The following is an 18,605-nucleotide window of genomic DNA, read 5'->3' as shown; positions in this document are numbered from 1 at the left end:
CGAAGAAGACGAAAATATTTTTGATATGGCAACATTTTGTATAACCGTGCCATTTTCACTTGGGCAGCGTCATTATGTATGACACGGTCCGAATCAAACCCTTACCATCTCTTATGTCATTATTTTGACATTACTCATACATTCATTTGACGTTTATGCTGTCATTGATAGGAACTCGGACGGAGTTAAGCAGTTTTGTCTTTCGGAGTCCATAGCCTATTCAAATTGGTCGACTTATAAACAGATTTTCAAAAATCTTTTCCAGGCCTTAAAAAAATATTTCCTCAACACTAAGATGTTTCAAAAAAATGGAAATAATAGTAATTTTAATCCCAAAATTATCTGGCTCAACTTTTTTTTACTATTTTTCATTGAATGCAGTAACATTTTGTTGGGTGTGTGAGGAGCGTTCAGAGGAAGACAGTGTGAGCAAGCGGTAGTTATAGGTAGGTTGGGTGTCGAGTTGGCACTGTATTATTACCCAGTCGCGTTATCGTGTCCTGTGTTATCGGTAGTCGAGGTTACTTCTTTTGTTGTATCACCTTGTGTATCGTTTGTTCGACTCGAACGCTCGTTTAAAATTCATTTGCTTACGTAAATTGACCCGCGTTTTAATTTTATTCATTTTTAAGTGGATGGAAAACTAGTTACTAAGACGAGATTAGTTTGTTTTGTTTTTAGGTCAAATATATTTAACTCACAAGAGTCACAAAAAAGTTTTCGTTTTTAACAGTCTTAAAATGTAATTAATAACTAAGTAGGTAGGTACTCATGTTAAATTTTAACTGTAATGTGGCTAAGTGATTAACGTATTACGCAAGATAACCAGTTTGATTCCCGATTGGATCAACTTTTTCAACCTGTTTTACGAACTTTCTTTCCAGTGAACGAAATGTCGCGTTTTTATACGTTTGCAAATGGATTATTAAGTATTTCCATTTGAATTTAACTAGAACTAAAAGCTTCTTTGCAGGTAATTAATCGACACAACGGATTCGTTCCATATATAGAAGGCCGTTATTTATTATCATTGTTATTATTTTGATTGAGTTTATCTACTGGTAAAACCGGACTACCGAAACGGGTAAACCAATGGGAGGAATGAAACAAAAAAAAATACTTGTGTATTAAGTTTTATTGCATCATGACCAGAAATACTGTTTAAAAAATAATTATCAGTGGATTGCAATTTACATACCTATTATTGCTCCTTATTTTATATGACCTTAGTTCATACTCCAGAAACTTGTTTAACGTACTTATTTAGAGGTATTAAACTAAATTATTCCAACAAAAATTAATGCAAATCTATAGAAGGATGGTAACAAAAGAAAATCGATTGTTATGACCTAGAGAGAATAATCAATACTTTTGCTAAGGGGAGGGGCTACAGATTATTAGAAAGAGACATCGGCACTGCTATCAGATTACAACCAGCTTATAGTGGCGTTGTACAATAATCGATCAATATTCGCTCTGTTTGTATTATGTTTATGAGTTGTTTACAAAGTTCATACACCTCTGGCCGATAAGTACGGACGAACGCACATCAAACTAAATTACTTAGTAGGTACCTACTGCATCTATGTAAGTTTTAAAAGGTGCGATTATCGTATAGTCTAATGTGCTGGCGACTATATTGCCAGTTAAACTGAAGATGATCTCATACTAGTCCTTCATTCATCCTCTGATCCTCTCAAACAACTCAACAACTTTTATGCTACCTACTTGTAATGAGCTTCTGAAAGCTGGGGAAACACCAATACCTACAAATGACTATTTAGAAAAATAAAAAATAAATTCGATTCTATCTTACTCGTGAGACAATCGGCTACGAGATGGTGCAGAAACGTATTGCATACTTTTCTTGAGAAATATAGCAAACCTCTTATTAAAAAATTAAAAAACTCATTTCACATTTTTGAGAATTGTTTCTCTCTTAGGCTTATCGGCTATAGGCACTGTTAGACAGTCTTAGCAAGCAAAAATACCAAGCCAGGACATTAAAGTAAAAAACTGCCACGGCTACGTACTTAGGCAGTTGTACAAGGTATGGTAAGTAAGGTGAAGCGTGTGGCGACCACCTGCTCGACAGATGGACGACCTATCTGAAGTGTCTGGAATTTAAGGATGCATATACCTAAACAAAATTCTTCCATTAAAATTTGGTTCTTTCATGAATTTAATCAGCAGCGGAATGATGAGGATGGAATTTAACTTTCATTATTCATTCAAAATTAATCAGACGTGTGGTCAGACTCAGTTTAGTCTGCACTTGAAGTGAAGACTCGATTTGATGCGATGAAACTTGAATTTCACATTGTAATAATTATTATTTATGGTTTGATATTTCTTTTGAGGCTATAGATTTTTTGTATGTGAAAAATTGAAAATAAAACATATGCTTAAAATAAAGAATGTATTACTTAATTTTATTTTTATTTTAACAGTGAAAACACTAAAATTCGTAGTTTATTACCTGTTGAATTTTTATTCAGAATCAATATTATAAATAGAAAAAGCTAGTTTTTAGTTCCTTTATTAGCATATTATTATGTACTTAATTTAATTTGATAAAAATATTATTTTATACTTATCTTTACAAAACATTAACCCTCCTGGCGCAGTCGGGTAAAAACGCAGTGATCTTTGTACTCTGTGTGTGACGAAACAAAGGATATGATTTTTTTTTATATGGCAACATTAAAATGTCATTGACATTGAGTAATAGTGCAGTGCCAATTATAAAAATTGAATAAGATACTTTCAATTGAAAATGATTAATTGATTTTAAAAATAATGTAGCCAAATTTTAATTTGAATAAAAAGAATTTCACTTGAGTCTACGATTCTTATAGGAGGATCAAATGTTCCACACTAAAAAACCCATCCTATAAGGAACCTACCTGCCAAATTTCAAGTTTGTAGGTGTGAGTTAGTTTCTGAGATTTCGTGATGAGTGAGTCAGTCAGTGATCTTTCGCTTATATACATTATATAGATCTAGAGTGCTTTTAACTATGTGAAGCCTATCCGTGACAAATTAAAATATAAAACACGTAAGCATGCATCAGGTAGAATTTGTTTTAGTAATTATCGACTATTCAATTAACATACTTATTACGATTGAAAATTTTCAATTATATCATAGCACAGCACTAGTCTGTCAGCTGTTATTAAAAAAAACAGCACCAACAAACAACAGCAAATAGCGCCATCTGCAAGTTATATTGTTGAACACGAAGTAATCTTAGTTGTAAAATTAGGTGTACTAAATTTTTACAGTTTTATTCAACTTTAGCTATCGCAATAATTAATTTGTTTAAGACAAGACCATCAGGCTTTTAATTATTTAATTCGTGTTTAAAAGTTTTATTACTGATTCAACGTTTACGTTTTAAACTAATAGATGGCACTGTTTCGCTTTAATGTCAAAGTTGTCAATCAAATGCAATTTTAATCAATTTGTTTTTTTTTTGTTGTTGTTTAATTTTTGACACAAGAGGCGGGCGTGTGTTGTTGAAGTAATCTTTTTCAAATTAAATTAATTGCTCTTTTCAATGTCCTGAGTATTACCAATAAACAAGAATTCGTCAGTAATGAGTTAAAGTTAATCTCTATTTCTAGAGACGAACACTTTATTCCCAAAATGAGTAGGTGCGACTTTAAAATAGTTTTGCTCGGGAGCGAGCATGTAGGCAAAACTAGTTTAGTTTTAAGATTTGTGAACTGCAGATTTAACGGAGGCACTCCTTACCAAAACGTAAGTGTTCCTATTTCCTACTGATAAAAAAATCAAGGGCATTAAGACATTAGAGGTTAATGTTCTTTGTATCCATTTGCGCAGTAATTCCTAAAGCGTATGTAATTACAGGAGTATTCGCAAGCGATATTGACCTCTATCGCTTCCGTGGTTGATGAATCATTTTTGTATTCTATTACTTTGATTTTGTTAATATTGTTTAAGATAAAGAAAAGCATTATGTTGCTATAGCTCTAGCACTTAACTCAGTGCCTGAGGTAGAGGAGCAACATGGAACTGGTAATATTGACTTAATATTACGTGAAAGTGCATACAAATCTTGAAATCTGAAATTTCATTGATATTTGACATCTTAAAAACACCCGAACTCCTCCTTTGTTCTTCTGATTAATTTCGTTGCGGGTCCAACGACAGTTTAACTTTCCCCCGGGACAAACTTGACCTTCACTGGTTGGGTTATTGGCGGTCAAGCTGTGGATCCTGGCTACACAGGAGTTGCAGCGGTGAGAAAGAGAGGTGGGAATAGTCCCGTCTCAAAAACACCGACTGAGTTAACCGCTAGAATAAATAAATATTAGATTTCATATGAGAAATACATACAATGTCAATGTCATAGAGCCTTGTTTACAAAAACTTATATCTATATAAATAAAAATGAATTGCTGTTCGTTAGTCTGATTAAAACTCGAGAACGGCTGGACCGATTGAGCTGATTTTGGTTTTAAAATGTTTGTCGTAGTCCAGGGTAGGTCTAAACAGTGAGCAAATAAGGAAAAATTGCGATGGCTTATTTATTGCCTTTAAGGTGGAACAGAGTTCGCCGGGTCAGCTAGTAAATAAATATCAATTTGCACAAACAAGTTTTTATCTGTAAAAATGCTAGATTACGAGAAATATACATATAATTAAAACCTGATACTAGGTAAAACAATTTTATTCTACGCTTGGGTGTGTCAATATTAGAGGACGAATGACCTCATAATGTCAGGAAGGCACTCGATGCAGGCTGCTGCAACCAATCCTGAAATCAATAGGGAGGCCCATGTTCAGCAGCGTACGTCCTGTGGCTGAAATGATGATGATTATTATTGTTTCAGACGATCGGGGCAGCGTTCTGTGCAAAAACGATGCAGTCGAATGGGAAAGATTTCAACATTGGCATCTGGGACACAGCCGGCAGTGAACGGTAGGTTAAGTTTAATCCATCATGTAACGCATCCAGTGTGGCAATTCCTTCCAAGTGTGTAAGTCGTTTGAAGGCGTATTGCGAGAAACATCACTCATCGTGATTCACAATGATGACCACGACCACTCTGACAAGAGTGTACCAATTGAGAAGAAGAAGAAAGCGACACACATAACGTCGCTTGCCTCTCTAACTGACGTATCTGTAATTTTTTTCGAAACTGAGTTATCTATACCATCTTAATCAATTTTGCAAGACGAATCGATCTGTCTAATCGCCTGAAAATTTTGCAAAATGTCAGTTACGTCAGTTAGAGAGGCAAGCGACGATAATTTAATTATTACTGATGCAACGAATACGAATATTCGTATTCGCCGAATAGTAGACATTTACCGAATATTTGTATTCGGTGAGGTAATAATCACGAATACGAAGACCTATCAACTTTTTTAAATTTTGTCACGCACGTGTGTGTCTCCGAACACTATAGCCACAACGACACGACGGGAAAACCTCGGTCAGTATGTGCTGAATGTATTCTTAGAGCATTGGTTCCCCAACTTATTCGAGACGCACCCCCTTTCTACTATACAAAAAATGCCCCCCCTCCTCCAATCAAGATTATTTATTGGTCGTATCGAGCAGTCTGGACCATTCTCGCAGCGGTCGCAGGTTTTTTATACTTACGTACACCGATGGCCCCCGCCCCCCTTTAACCTCGTAAGACCGAAGAGCAAATTTTGTGGACTTCTAAGTATCGCCGAATGTGCTTTCAGAAGAACGAACAATTTGAAGTCGTAAACGCCGAGCACTTCGAGTAAAAAATTTTCTATGTTAGAGATTTTCTTTTGCACCCATATTTTCAGGGACCCTATATAATAGTGCATAGAGCTTATTTTAGGTAAAAAATAATAAAAAAATGTTTTCTCTTAAAAGAACATTCGGTATTACAGACTTTAAAAAGAAAAAGTAAATAAATTGTATTTTATACTTTAAAGTAAAACATAAATGTAACCTCCTTAATAAATTAATACTACATAAAGATACAATAATGATATAAATAAATGTAACTGAAAAGGCACAAGTATTTTAATTTTATTTAATGTTTCATTATTAGTACTTTTAAAAGTACTATCGGTTTTATAACATACAATAATGATAGGTTAGAATGTACAAGAAGTAAAGTGAATATTCATGTTAATTATAATATTTCTTAAACTAAAAATCAGAACGTTCTCATGGTAAATTTTCTCAATCATATCATAATTTTAAAAGTCCAATATTCAATCCATCTTAATAGAAAAAATATACAAAAATAAAACTTTCTCCATCAAGACCGAATGTTCCTTGCAAAGAACTATTATTTTCAAACGAAAAAAAATCTTACAAAACTTCTTCGAATTGGTAAAAATTTTTTTTTGCTTGTTTAGCAGTATTTTAACTTAAATTATACTGGTTAGTTTTCCAATAAAACTACGTTTACGTGAAGAAAAAAAATTAATTGTACATCACGTCCTCTCGAAAGAACCACCTTGTCAGAGAAAAATGATAATTTGACAGTGACATTTTGTTTTTTTTTACATTAATAAGTTCGGATACCTGATTTTTAATACTTTACGCCATAGACTATCACTCATTTTATTTAACAGGCGCGAATTTTTGAACTTAAAATTATCGCTAAAGTTTTAGTTCCTCTGAGGGCACATCCGGCGATACTTACAATTCACCTCCGAAAATGTCTCGGCGTTACTGACTACAAAGTTTCAGTTCCTTCTGAGGCACATCCGGGCTTACGAGGTTAAAGGTCTTTGCGCCATCCACTTTGGGAACCAATGTCTTAGACAGATTGGAATGGAATGAAAAAAACACTGTTCACTCATTGATTGATGTAATTTTTCCTGGATGATCGAATCAGAAATGAGGAGATCCGTAGGAGAACCAGAGTGACTGACATAGCCCGCAGAATCGCTAAAATCAAGTGGCAATGGCCAGGGCACATAGCTCGTAGAGCTGACGACCGCTGGGGCAGGAAAGTTCTTGAGTGGCGACCACGAGCCGGAAGACGTAGCGTAGGCAGGCCTCCCACTAGGTGGACCGACGATCTGGTGAAGGTCGCGGGAGGTGCCTGGATGCGGGCAGCGCAGGACCGCTCATTGTGGAAATCCTTGGGAGAGGCCTTTGTCCAGCAGTGGACGTCTTTCGGCTGAAACGAACGAACAAATATTTCCTTTCCAGGTACGAAGCGATGACGCGTATGTACTACCGAGGTGCGCACGCGGCGATAGTGTGCTATGAGCCTTCCTGCTTAGAATCCTGGGCACGACTAAGGCATTGGTTGCAGGAATTAAGGACTGTTGAGGAGGTAATCTTATCATCATCCTTAAACTATCAAGAAATGCTAAAGGTTCGGCCAAACGCGATGGCGATCAGATGTCGTGAATGGATTTGGCTGAAGCGTTAGTTATTTTGGTACCAAAATAATAAATAGACAGACCACTGGACAGATAACCTAAAGGTAGCGTTATTGATACGTTTAATTTAATTGCTAGTAACCTATAATTAACGGTAAACGAACTAAAGTCGCTGACACAGCCTGACGGATTAGCAAACTGAAGTGGCAATGGGCAGGGCACATAGTACACAGAGCTGACGGCCGATGGGGCAGCAAGGTTCTGGAGTGGAGGCCGCGTACCGGAAAACGCAGCGTGGGACGTCCACCCACAAGGTGGACGGACACGACATCATAAAGATAGCAGGAAGGCGCGGCCAATCTGGAAACCATTTGGGGACGCCTATGTTCAGCAGTGGGCGTCCTATGGCTGAAATGATGATGAATACTCATCATGCGCTGAATAGTGACTTGAGTTTCTTGCGCTGCTTCTTCTCAGCACTGGCCCATTTATTGTCCCGAAGCAGTGGTAGGGTTAATACTGGGAGTTTTTACGATTTTGGTTCCAAATAAACCAGTCTTTCCCAAAGTGGGCGATAACGCCCCCTTGTGGGCGCTGCAGGCTTAAAGGGGGGCGGTAAGAGACCCAGAAAAAAAATCGGGTCGTTGTGTAGAGGCTTGGGAGGCGTCATCTACTAGGAGGACTCTTAGACACCGACTGAGCTCGACTTGACTACAAAAATGGGGAGCGCTAAAAAATATTTTATTCTCAAAGTGGGCAGTAGACTAAATAGTTTGGGAACCGCTGAAATAAACCATTGTTTGCTTTCAAATAATGATGACTTTCTTCTTGCCCATTCCAGGAGTGCAAGGTCTACCTCTGCGGTACCAAGAAGGACCTCCTAGACTCAGGACTGGTCTCCAGGGAAGTGCCAGAGGATATAGTCGCCACTTACTCTCAAGGGCATAGAGGGCACTACTTGACCTCCAGTAAAACGGGGGAGAATGTTGGTAAGTAATACTTTAGCCAGCAAAACATCAGCCCATATGTTGTCCCGAAGTGGTGGTAGGGCAAGCTATTATTTGTATGAAAGACTAGCTGACCCGGCAAACTTTGTTCCGCCTTAATGGCAATAAATAAGCAGACTTTTTTTATTATTTCGAACGGGATAAAAAGTATCCTATGTCCTTCTCCTGGCTCTAAACTACCTCCCTGACAATTTTCAGCTAAATCGGTTCAGCCGTTCTTGAGTTATAAGTGGAGTAACTAACACGACTTTCTTTTATATATAGACTAGCTGACCCGGCGAACTTTGTTCCGCCTTAATGGCAATAAATAACGGGATAAAAAGTATCCTATGTCCTTCTCCTGGCTCTAAACTACCTCCCTGACAATTTTCAGCTAAATCGGTTCAGCCGTTCTTGAGTTATAAGTGGAGTAACTAAACTAACACGACTTTCTTTTGTTATATAGATTACGCGGTAATAAGCGGTTTACGATTTACGAGGTATTAAAAAAAACTACTGACTTAATTTTCGTTGGTAGTTTTTTTTATAGTAATGTACCTACATCATATGTTTCTTTTAGATTTTTCGTTTTCTTATTTTAGAAGTTAGAGGGGGGGGACCAACTTTTTACCACTTTGAAAGCGTCTGTCACGCAAACTATTCGGTTTAGAAAAAAATATAGATAAGATAAGATACCCCACACGTATGTTTGATGAAAAAAAAATGTTTGAGTTTCAGTTCTAAATTATGTGTACCTATCTTCTAAAATAATTTTTTTTGCATCAAAATCTTTATGCGGTTCACAGAATACATCTACCTACCAAGTTTCAACAGTATAGCTCTTATAGTTTCGGAAAAAAATGGCTGTGACATACGGACGGACAGACTGACAGACAGACATGATGACGAATCTATAAGGGTTCCGTTTTTTGCCATTAGGCTAAGGAACCCTCATTCCGTTTTTTGCCATTTGGCTATGGACCTTAACTTCGAACTCCTCCTATGTTCTTCTGATGAATTTCGTTGCGAGTCCAATATCAGTTAACTTTCCTTCGGGACAAACTTGACCTTCACTGGTTGGGTTTTATTGGCGGTCAAGCTGTAGATCCTGGCTACACAGGAGTTGTAGGTGGGAACGAGAGGTGGGAATAGTCCCGTCTAAACCTGGAGACTAAATGACCTTATGATGATGACATTTAGATGTTTAGTTTCTTTGGTTTAATACAATTTATTTTATTTTCCAGATGAGTTATTCCAAAAGATAGTAGACGATTGTGCCGCAGACATGCGATTAATGAAAAACGTAGAAGAATTACGACTCCAGCTGTTGAAGGATGAAGCGATATACAAGTCCAAGAGGAAAGAGTTTTGCTCGTGTTGATACTGCTTGATGGACGGACGACCTTTTTTTAACCACAACTGGTAAGCTGGCCTGCATCTCTCCAGAAGTCGTGATGGTCAGGTATAAAGATTTTTGCGTGTGTTAATACTGCCTGATGGACGGACGATCTTTTTTAATAACAACTGGAAAGCTGGCCAAAGCACGATCTCACGAGTTTATTTCATCCAGTCGCTAATAGCTATCTTACTGAGGTCATCGGTCCATCGAGCATTGCGTCCTCAAAATTAAATGCAGTAACTTACCACTCCGACTTAAATAAATATTGTTTTCAACGTCAACGTTAATTTGCTGGCAAAGTCTGTATTCTATGTCTGTCTTTTTTTCTCACTATACCCCATTGGTAGGTGTGAAAGAGACAAATATATGCGACTCAATAGGGATGATGATTGGGTAATGAAATCGAAATTCTATTTAGTCCGTCAGAAATATAATAAAAAAATTTTGGACACATTTTTTTTTTCATAATCGAATAGTTACAGTATTATATTGAGTTGAAATGTCGCGAGACGTCACTTTTGAGTAAAAAATCTACTCAAGCGTGACGTAACGCGCCATTTCAACTTGATGTAGCACTGTTATTATTTAAATATGAAAGAAAATAAAAAATATGAGTCTAATATTTTCTATTTATCTGTCTGACGGACAAAAATGAGCCTTATGAGACAATGCATGAGAGTTTTATTTACTTTGATCTCTCAGTTTGTTCTCAAAAGCTTCCAAAGTTGTATTTAATATTAGTCTGTCTCTATCTATCTTCAAACGAACTGCAGCGATAGCATATATTTAATGTGTTCCTAACCTAACCTTAACACCACGTGTTAAGGTTCAAAATATGGTGGTTAATATTTTCCACCTTGAAAAATAGTACCTTCTGTAATGTCATATCATTTTGCTTGTATGTGTGCTAAATAAATAAAAAGACTTAAAAAAGTATTTATACAGTGTCCGGGCATGTAGTGATCAAACTTTAAGGGCGTAATCTATGGACAATTTTATCGATGAAAATACTTCAAATGGCAATGCCAGATTTTGTATGGAAGGTGGCGTCTTTTTTTTCGCGCGGCCATCTACCAAACCTTGTTTTTTGATTACAAAATAGTGTAATAAACCAAACTTACTATGACATGTATACCTCTAAACTCAGTCTGAAGTCTGAACATTTTATGTGTAAACAAACAATACCATCCATTATAGGCTCCTGCCATCAGTGTGGAGCAGAATCAACGCAATAAAAAAAGACGGCACTATAAAGTTAAACCCTCTGTAATGATATAAAATACAGTGAGTAAACTTATTTTAAAAGGATGCCAACGATCCAACGATGCAAAATCAACTTAAAAGAAATACTATAATGCTTTCAATTTTAGGGAACAGTATGTTGAAATGTTTGTGTTTTGGACCTTATTGTTAGTGATTAAGGTTCAAATTATGGTGGCAGCATATTGAACAGAGCCATATAAATTAATTTTACCCTTTTGTAGTCTCGGGATCGATTTTTTGTAAAAATATATTGCTCTATAGTCTGGTCCGTGAGCATGTAGAATTTTGTCCAATGACCCCAAGCTACCCATCCTTATCGCTCGCGCGTAATTATGTTGCTATCGCGCTCGCACACTCACTGTGGGCGGCGCCCGTCGCACAGTCGCGACAGCAATAATATAATTACTTGCGAGCGATAAGGATGGGTAGCTGGGGTCATTGGACAAAATTCTACGTGCTCACAGACCGGGCTTTAGGTAAGAATCGGTTCTCATTTTAAAACACGCTGTATTGTTACATTTATATTTAAAGCTTTAATTATTGACTAATTTTAACCTTAAAAATAAGCTTGGACTGTAAACTTAGTTCTAAGTACAGATATGACTTAAAAAAACTTAATATAATATCTAAATGACCATGCATAAGATTATACAGGGTGTCGCCTTAAAATCATAATACACTTATCAACCCGGAAAGGGATCAACACCGTATCGCCTTTTGCCGTACGCTACGAGGTAGGGCATGTAATATCGGAAGGTTTTCAATTCCGATATTGGATTCCGATATTAGATCTCAATATCGGAATTCCGATATTAATATCGGAATTGAGTTCATGTGCTATAAAATTAATATTTGGTTATATTCGTAAGAATTATGGATTGTTTAAAATCAAAATCAAAATCAAAATCAAAAATATTTATTCAGTTTAGACCACAAGTGGCACTTATGAACGTCAATAGAAAATAATAAAAAAAGAAAAAGGTAGCCCTTATGGGGCACTTTACATGTCTCCTTATCTTTTGGGCCCTACCAGCCCTTTACAATAAAATAATGATTTTAATCAAAATCTTTAATTTGGTACAAAACAGCACTTCATAAAATTGAAGTATTTTATAACCATTTTTACGTTATGGGTATCCATTGCATTTGGTTTTTTATGTTACAAGAGGCAAACGAACAGACGGATCACCTGATAATGAATGGTTAATGGTTACTGATAATGAGCCTATAATGGACTAGCAAATAATTAAAGTGTTTTTGTAAAATCACAGGTATCAAACAAACTTTTACTCCTTCATTATATTACCCTGTTTAATGTTGGCGGAACGAATTTAAGAGTCATTCAAATCACGTGTTACAAAAACTTGAATATGCTTGTAATTCGTTCCTTTTTGATTATCGATGTACAACTTACAAAACCACGAGCCATCATCATCATCATGTCAGCCATAGGATGTCCACTGCTGAACACAGGCTCCGATGCAGATTTTCACAATGGCCGGTTGGTGGCGGCCTGCATCCAGCGCCTTCATACTACCTTTATGAGGTCGTCGGTCCACCTTGTGGTTATGAGTCCTACGCTGCGCTTTCCGGTACGTGGCCTCCACTTCAGAACCTTGCTGCCTCATCGTCCGTCTGTTTTGCGTACTAAGGCAGAACCGTTGGAAGACCTTATCACAATGCTCGAAGACCTTAATCGAGTTTCCCAACAGGTAGGCCTTCGGATGAATATGGAAAAAACGAAGCTTATGTCGAATGTCCATGTTGCTCCTTACCCAGTTTCGGTTAGGAGCTCGATTCTCGAGATTGTTGACAAGTAAGTATGTCTATCTCGGACAAACGATCAGCTAGGTAGTTAGATGCAATTTCGAGAAAGAGGTAAATCGTCGAATATGAAGACGAAAGTCTTCAATTATTGTGTGTTACCAGTGATGATATACGGCTCGAAATCGTGGCCTTTGAATATAGAGCACAACGTGCTATGGAGAGGGATAAGCTAGGTGTTTCTTTACGAGATCTAATCAGAAATGAGGAGCTCCGTAAACTAACTAAGGTCGCTCACATAGCCCGACGGATTAGCAAGCTGAAGTGGCAATGGGCAGGGCACATAGTACGCAGAACTGACGGTCCATAGTCCAGTAAAATTAATGTTTGAAAGGGAGTCGAGCGAGATGTCGTTCTTTGTTGCCCAAGTACATATGGCAAATGCTAAAATTGATTTAGAACAAGTTAAATTAACCATAAATAGTAGAAAGATATTAAAATATTTGGAGTGGAACAAAAAGTGATAAACATGACAAAATCATTGGTCTTTGCCAATCATGTACTTTGGGCTTTGTGGCAGGTTGTGGCGAGTTTAAACGCTTTGTTTAAAATCTCAATTAAAACTTTTATCTGATTCCGATATTACGATATTGGGTCGCTCAATATCGGAATTGAAATATCGGATCTCGCAGTCCGAGATTCCGATATTACGAGATTCCGAGATTCCGATATTCATGCCCTACTACGAGGCGAGGCGTTTACGTTACGGTGACGTCACAAAGTGTTACACTTTTAAGCACTCCTTGACGTCACGGGCCTCTTATTTTGAACATTGCCGCGCGCTTTATGTCTAAATTTTCATTAGTTTGAAAAAGTGAAAAATACGTGTATTTTTTTAAGTTAACTGACGGACCAATTCAAACTCTTGCTTTCTTACCTAGAAAACAACTCTATTTGGATATTGTTTCTATAGGAAAGTTTGATCCATGCTTAAAGCGACACCCTGTATACACAGTCCAACCCGTCTGGCCAGCGTGGGGAGTGTAGGCCAAATCCTCCATTTGCCTCTGGTACATTAGAGAGCCCTGCTCTTGCAGTGGAGACTAAATGAACTGATGATGATGATGATTACGTTAGTAATGTATTAATAGGCGGGGGAGGGGATTCTTTGCATGGTCCTTTAGTAATAAGTATGCCTTAATTTTGTTGTTAGTTATTGTGATGTGTACTCGCTTTAAATTGTCTATGTATCCTCTGATTGACAGCTGTATTTATATTTTTATTTAATGGTTTAGTTTTAGGTTTAGTTAAAGCCTTTTGCCTCATAAATAGTGACGAACAAACGAATTTAACCCTATAAAGCAGTGTTTTTCAACCTTTTTCATGATACGACCCCCATAGCATGAAAAATTTTTTTTTTCGTATTAACCCTTCATTTGGCAGTGATGCTTATAAGCAACAACCACTTTGAATATTTATGCAGCACCAAATAATAAGTTTTGTGCAAATCATTCGATTTTGTTACGAAGCTTAGTTCAGCAAAACACTAGTAAATCGGTCGTCGACTGAGTTTTGAGTGATTTCATATTCATATTTCTGTCAGACGCCAAGATGACGCGCAATGAGAATAACAAAGACGGAAGTTTTATGATTTTAAACTTTAATATCATCTGTAATTGTTTTTGTTTTGTCTAAATTTTATTCATAATAAATCAAACTAATCATATAAAGCAATATTTGGCGTAGAAACTGTGTTTTCTAATATTATGACATGCTTCCGAACCTCGATGTTGCCTAGAAGCATCAGTGCCAAACATCTAACAAAATAGGTTTATCTTTTTGTTAATACAAAAGAGTGTNTATTTAATAAACATGGCTGTCAAATTTACAATCCATGCAATAAGTTAGTTGCAAAGGCTGATCTAATTAATGAGAAATATCGATTAATTACTTGTAAAAATCAAGAAATGCACGTAAAGATGGCCAAGACTGATGATGATATTTACCCGTGGCACCAAAGAATGGGTTACTTGAATTTCACTTCACTTAATAAAGTACCGATCTGTACAGAAGGAGTAAAGTTGTCACCGAGTAAAGAAAATGTCATTTGTGTGACATGTGAAACAACAAGAAAACCATTCCCCACTGAAGGCTCCCGTGCAACGAACTTGCTAGAGCCAGCCCTTAGTGACGAATGTGGACCGATGAAGCAAGGTTACCGCCAAAGAAGTCGTGGTTCAATACAGATGCACTGGAGATATGGTCGCCGACATCTTGACAAAAGGACTCCATCGCCCCAAGCATGAAATCTTTGCTGCGTCAATGGGTCTACTTTTAAAACATCTGCGTCCAGGAGAGGATGTTGGATTTATGGACGCATAAGAGAAACTCCTTACTAATATTGTCTATGGGCACTCTCGTCCTTGTCGCGTTGACAAAATGTTCTCATATATTTTACTCTAAAATATAAAGTCTTCATATTAAGCTTTGTTTAATTTCATCAATTATGATGTGCTGTGTCGTGAGGCATCAGAACAGAATCGGTTTCATACACTAAGGCCCATTTTTTTTATTCATAGTTAAAATAACTATGTAATTGTTAAAATTTGCTGCTAATGGTTAAATACTAACAAAAAGTAAACTAACAGTTAAAAAAATTACTGAAAGTCAAGCTAACCATTGTTTGACAAACGTTTCGTTCTGATATTTAACCACTTGTCATTTGACACGTGTCAAATTTAACTGTTGGTTATTTTAACTACGAATCAAAATCTAGGCCTAAGTATATGTTATAGCGTTTAACCACGCCACTATAGCCGAACGGTGAAGGGGTCGGACTGGCCGACTCGTGATCCGGGGAACGCGGGTTCGGTCCCCGCCGCCGCTCGACTATTGTGGTGAGCCCACTCGTGACACAAGCATATTTAGCTTAGTACGAGGGGCTAACGGGACTATTAGTAATTTGTGAAAACAAATTACTGACTGAGTTATGCCAGACCTGTTCATCTCCGCGAGTTTACGTCGAAAAAAAAACACGCACGATGGCCCCCTACAGGATTATTACTCGACAAGGCCTCACATACGAGCGAGCATTGACTCACACACGCGTATTATTGTGTATGATGGAAAAAAATAAAGAAAATGGTGTACTAAATACTGTGCAGTATTTAACTGCCTAAATAATAATAAAAACACAGAATGTACTTTTTTAAGTTGCCTGAAGACACTGAGAGGTAAATAAGTGGTTAATATTATTCATGATAATTCATGCTTAATCATGTATTTCCTCCGCCATTTTCTGCAGTTTGGCACCTCACGTCACAGTCATATCATTTTACCGAAGTCAGCCCTATAGCTTCGGCGCAGTACCGATCACTAACGTTTGTCAACAAAATGGTGCTTGCCTCTTGAGACAAGCTAAATTACACCATATTGTTAATAACATTGAGCATAATTTTTTTTAAATACCTTTGCGAAGTAAAGCTTCTGTACGTAGTACTTATTATTCTGTGGTTATGCGCTAAACCTATACATAAAGTTCCGTGTCGTGTATAGCTTCTTCACGACACGACACGTTGGAGAAATATGAATCCAGCTTTACAATGTTAACCTCTTTTACACAGATACTCAAAAAATGTTCCCATTTTAGACCTTAAGACAAGGATATAAGGCTTAAAATATGCTGGCAATGCGACGGCCTTATTAAGGGTTAGATGCATTACTATTGTACGCCAAAAATGTGATAACGTACTCGTATTCCTACAATTTAGATAAGTTCTTGGTCAAGTTTTATTTAAATATTCAACATTTTACAACCAAGTTACATATTTAAAGACATTTTTATTTATTAATAACAATAGAATATAAATGTAAATAAGAAAAGCTAATGTCAAACTGTCCGTGCAAGGCTACGGTCTCCTATCAAGCGCTATACGCGGCGTACGATGTATTATCATCCCGGAAAGGGATCGTAACCGTATCAACTCGAGGCGGTCAGTATTTTTGTATGAAACTCCATACTGCAACGCACACTTATCCGCACCGTAACGTAAACGCCTCGCCTCGCGGTTGACAGTGCGGCGATAAGGTGTTGATCCCTTTCCGAGTTGATAAGTCTGCTATGAACTTCAAACGTTCCTATCGACGTCAGTGTCCATACCATAAAGTTAATATTCCTTCGGAAGAGAGCGACAACCACGAGCTGTCAAACGAAACCGATTTCGGATGACACTGGATGTCATTTTGTGTGTCAGTGGTCAGGATTATTTCACTTTGTACCGATAATCAATCACTGAACCAGTCGCCTCGTTTCTGAAGCACTATTTTTCATAAATATCCACCATAAATGTCACTCACGTCAAATCTGAAATAATCTCAAGTGCTCATATTTTCAGCGTGCCAATGAGTGCTAACGGACTGTCAAATAGTTGCAAAAAAAAAAAGGTTCTGTTTGACGTGCGGCGACGGCATCACGCATCTCTTTTTATCACATATCACACAGTTTTGCTGCTAGTGACATCTCGCTCGCACAGTTCTTTGTTGCTCTATTCCGCTAAAGTACGGTCGCCGAGCACGTAGAATTTCGTCTAATGACCTCAAGCTCGCCTGATCGCTCGTGCGTAATTATATTGCTGTCGCAGTGTGCGAAGGGCGGCCGCAGTGAGTGTGCGAGCGCGACAGCAATATAATGAGAGCGATAAGGATGGGTAGCTTTAGGTCATTAGACGGAATTCTACGTGCTCGGCGACCGTAATTTAGATAATTATATTAACTTTATGGTCCATATGCCGACGTCAACGTCTGAAGGAGATCACAACAGTATATTTCTACAGGGTGTTAGGTAAATGGGTATATGAGCCGACACTAGCCCATGTTAACATGGGCATATAAATGGTATGGTGAAGTCAGAAAATTGATATCATCATATTTATTTTTTTATTTTCATACAAAATAAATTTTATAAAATCCGATTTAAATGAAAATTAAAATAATTAAAATGAAGATATCAATTTTCTGACTTCACCATACCGTTTATATGCACATGTTATCATGGGCTAGTGTCGGCTCATATACCCATTTACCTAACACCCTGTATAGTAAGCATTGAGACGCGGCCTACGGTGTTTATAGGAGACCACAGCCTAATTCTAGGTCACATTATAATAAGTATATTGAAATGTATTTTTGTATATTGAAGAAATAAATCGCTATGTTTTCAATATTATGTTGTTTTATTTTTGAACCAGTACGTATCCTCCCCAACCCGTCTGGCCAGCGTGGGTAGTGTAGGACAAATCCTCCATTTGCCTCTGGTGAATTAGAGGGTCGTGCTCGCATTGGAGACTAAATGACCTGATGATGATAGTAGGTGCTACGAACTGCAACGCGACTGGACGACGAACGAAAATCAGCTGTTTGCACAAATCTGTATCGCGGTGTCGCAGCACAGTAGATAAATCAAACAGTACGGAAGCTTCATACAAACGCTCGAAATCAGACTCACGCACACAGACGCACGCTTTACACGAGCTCTAAGCGAACCTCGCAGCACAGTAGATATATGAGCTAAAGCAGTACGGAAACTCAGCCCTTTCGGCGAGTTAAATACCTACACTTCAACTGAGTGTTAGGGTTGGCACTCTTAATCTTTATAAAATTAATAAGGTTCTGACTTACTTACCTATTTATTAAAATGTTTATTTAGGTTTTTTAATTATCAAATACCTAATGGAATAAATTAATTGACTAAGTAGTTAACAAAAAAATAAAACGTTAATGAGGTTCTATAAAAATCGAATACATAATCTAATAAATTGATTAAAAGTACTATTAGA

The 18,605-nt window shown here is 37.3% G+C and overlaps 1 protein-coding gene across 1 annotated transcript; it reads left to right on the top strand.

Moving 5' to 3' along the window:
- The first annotated feature begins 3,491 nt into the window (after positions 1 to 3,491).
- On the top strand, positions 3,492 to 10,207 carry LOC114358866 (ras-related protein Rab-24). The gene is made up of 5 exons (XM_028312966.1): positions 3,492 to 3,762; positions 4,860 to 4,948; positions 7,184 to 7,310; positions 8,201 to 8,348; positions 9,590 to 10,207. Exons 1-5 carry the CDS (start codon positions 3,649 to 3,651, stop codon positions 9,724 to 9,726), a joined length of 615 nt encoding a protein of 204 aa, XP_028168767.1. The 5' UTR covers positions 3,492 to 3,648; the 3' UTR covers positions 9,727 to 10,207.
- The last annotated feature ends 8,398 nt before the right edge of the window (positions 10,208 to 18,605 follow it).

Source organism: Ostrinia furnacalis, unplaced genomic scaffold (genome assembly GCF_004193835.3).
Source record: "Ostrinia furnacalis isolate ACB-3 unplaced genomic scaffold, ASM419383v2 OfSCF4123, whole genome shotgun sequence".
NCBI classification, from domain to species: Eukaryota; Metazoa; Arthropoda; class Insecta; order Lepidoptera; family Crambidae; genus Ostrinia; species Ostrinia furnacalis.
The sequence above is the reverse complement of the archived record's forward strand: the minus strand, read 5'-3'. Positions and strand labels throughout refer to the sequence as shown.

Coding starts and splice junctions, on each gene's coding strand:
- LOC114358866 (XM_028312966.1), top strand. CDS start 3,649: ATGAGTAGGTGCGACTTTAAAATAGTTTTGCTCGGGAGCGAGCATGTA. Junction 4,949..7,183: donor GACACAGCCGGCAGTGAACG/GTAGGTTAAGTT, acceptor TTTCCTTTCCAG/GTACGAAGCGATGACGCGTA. Junction 7,311..8,200: donor AATTAAGGACTGTTGAGGAG/GTAATCTTATCA, acceptor TGCCCATTCCAG/GAGTGCAAGGTCTACCTCTG.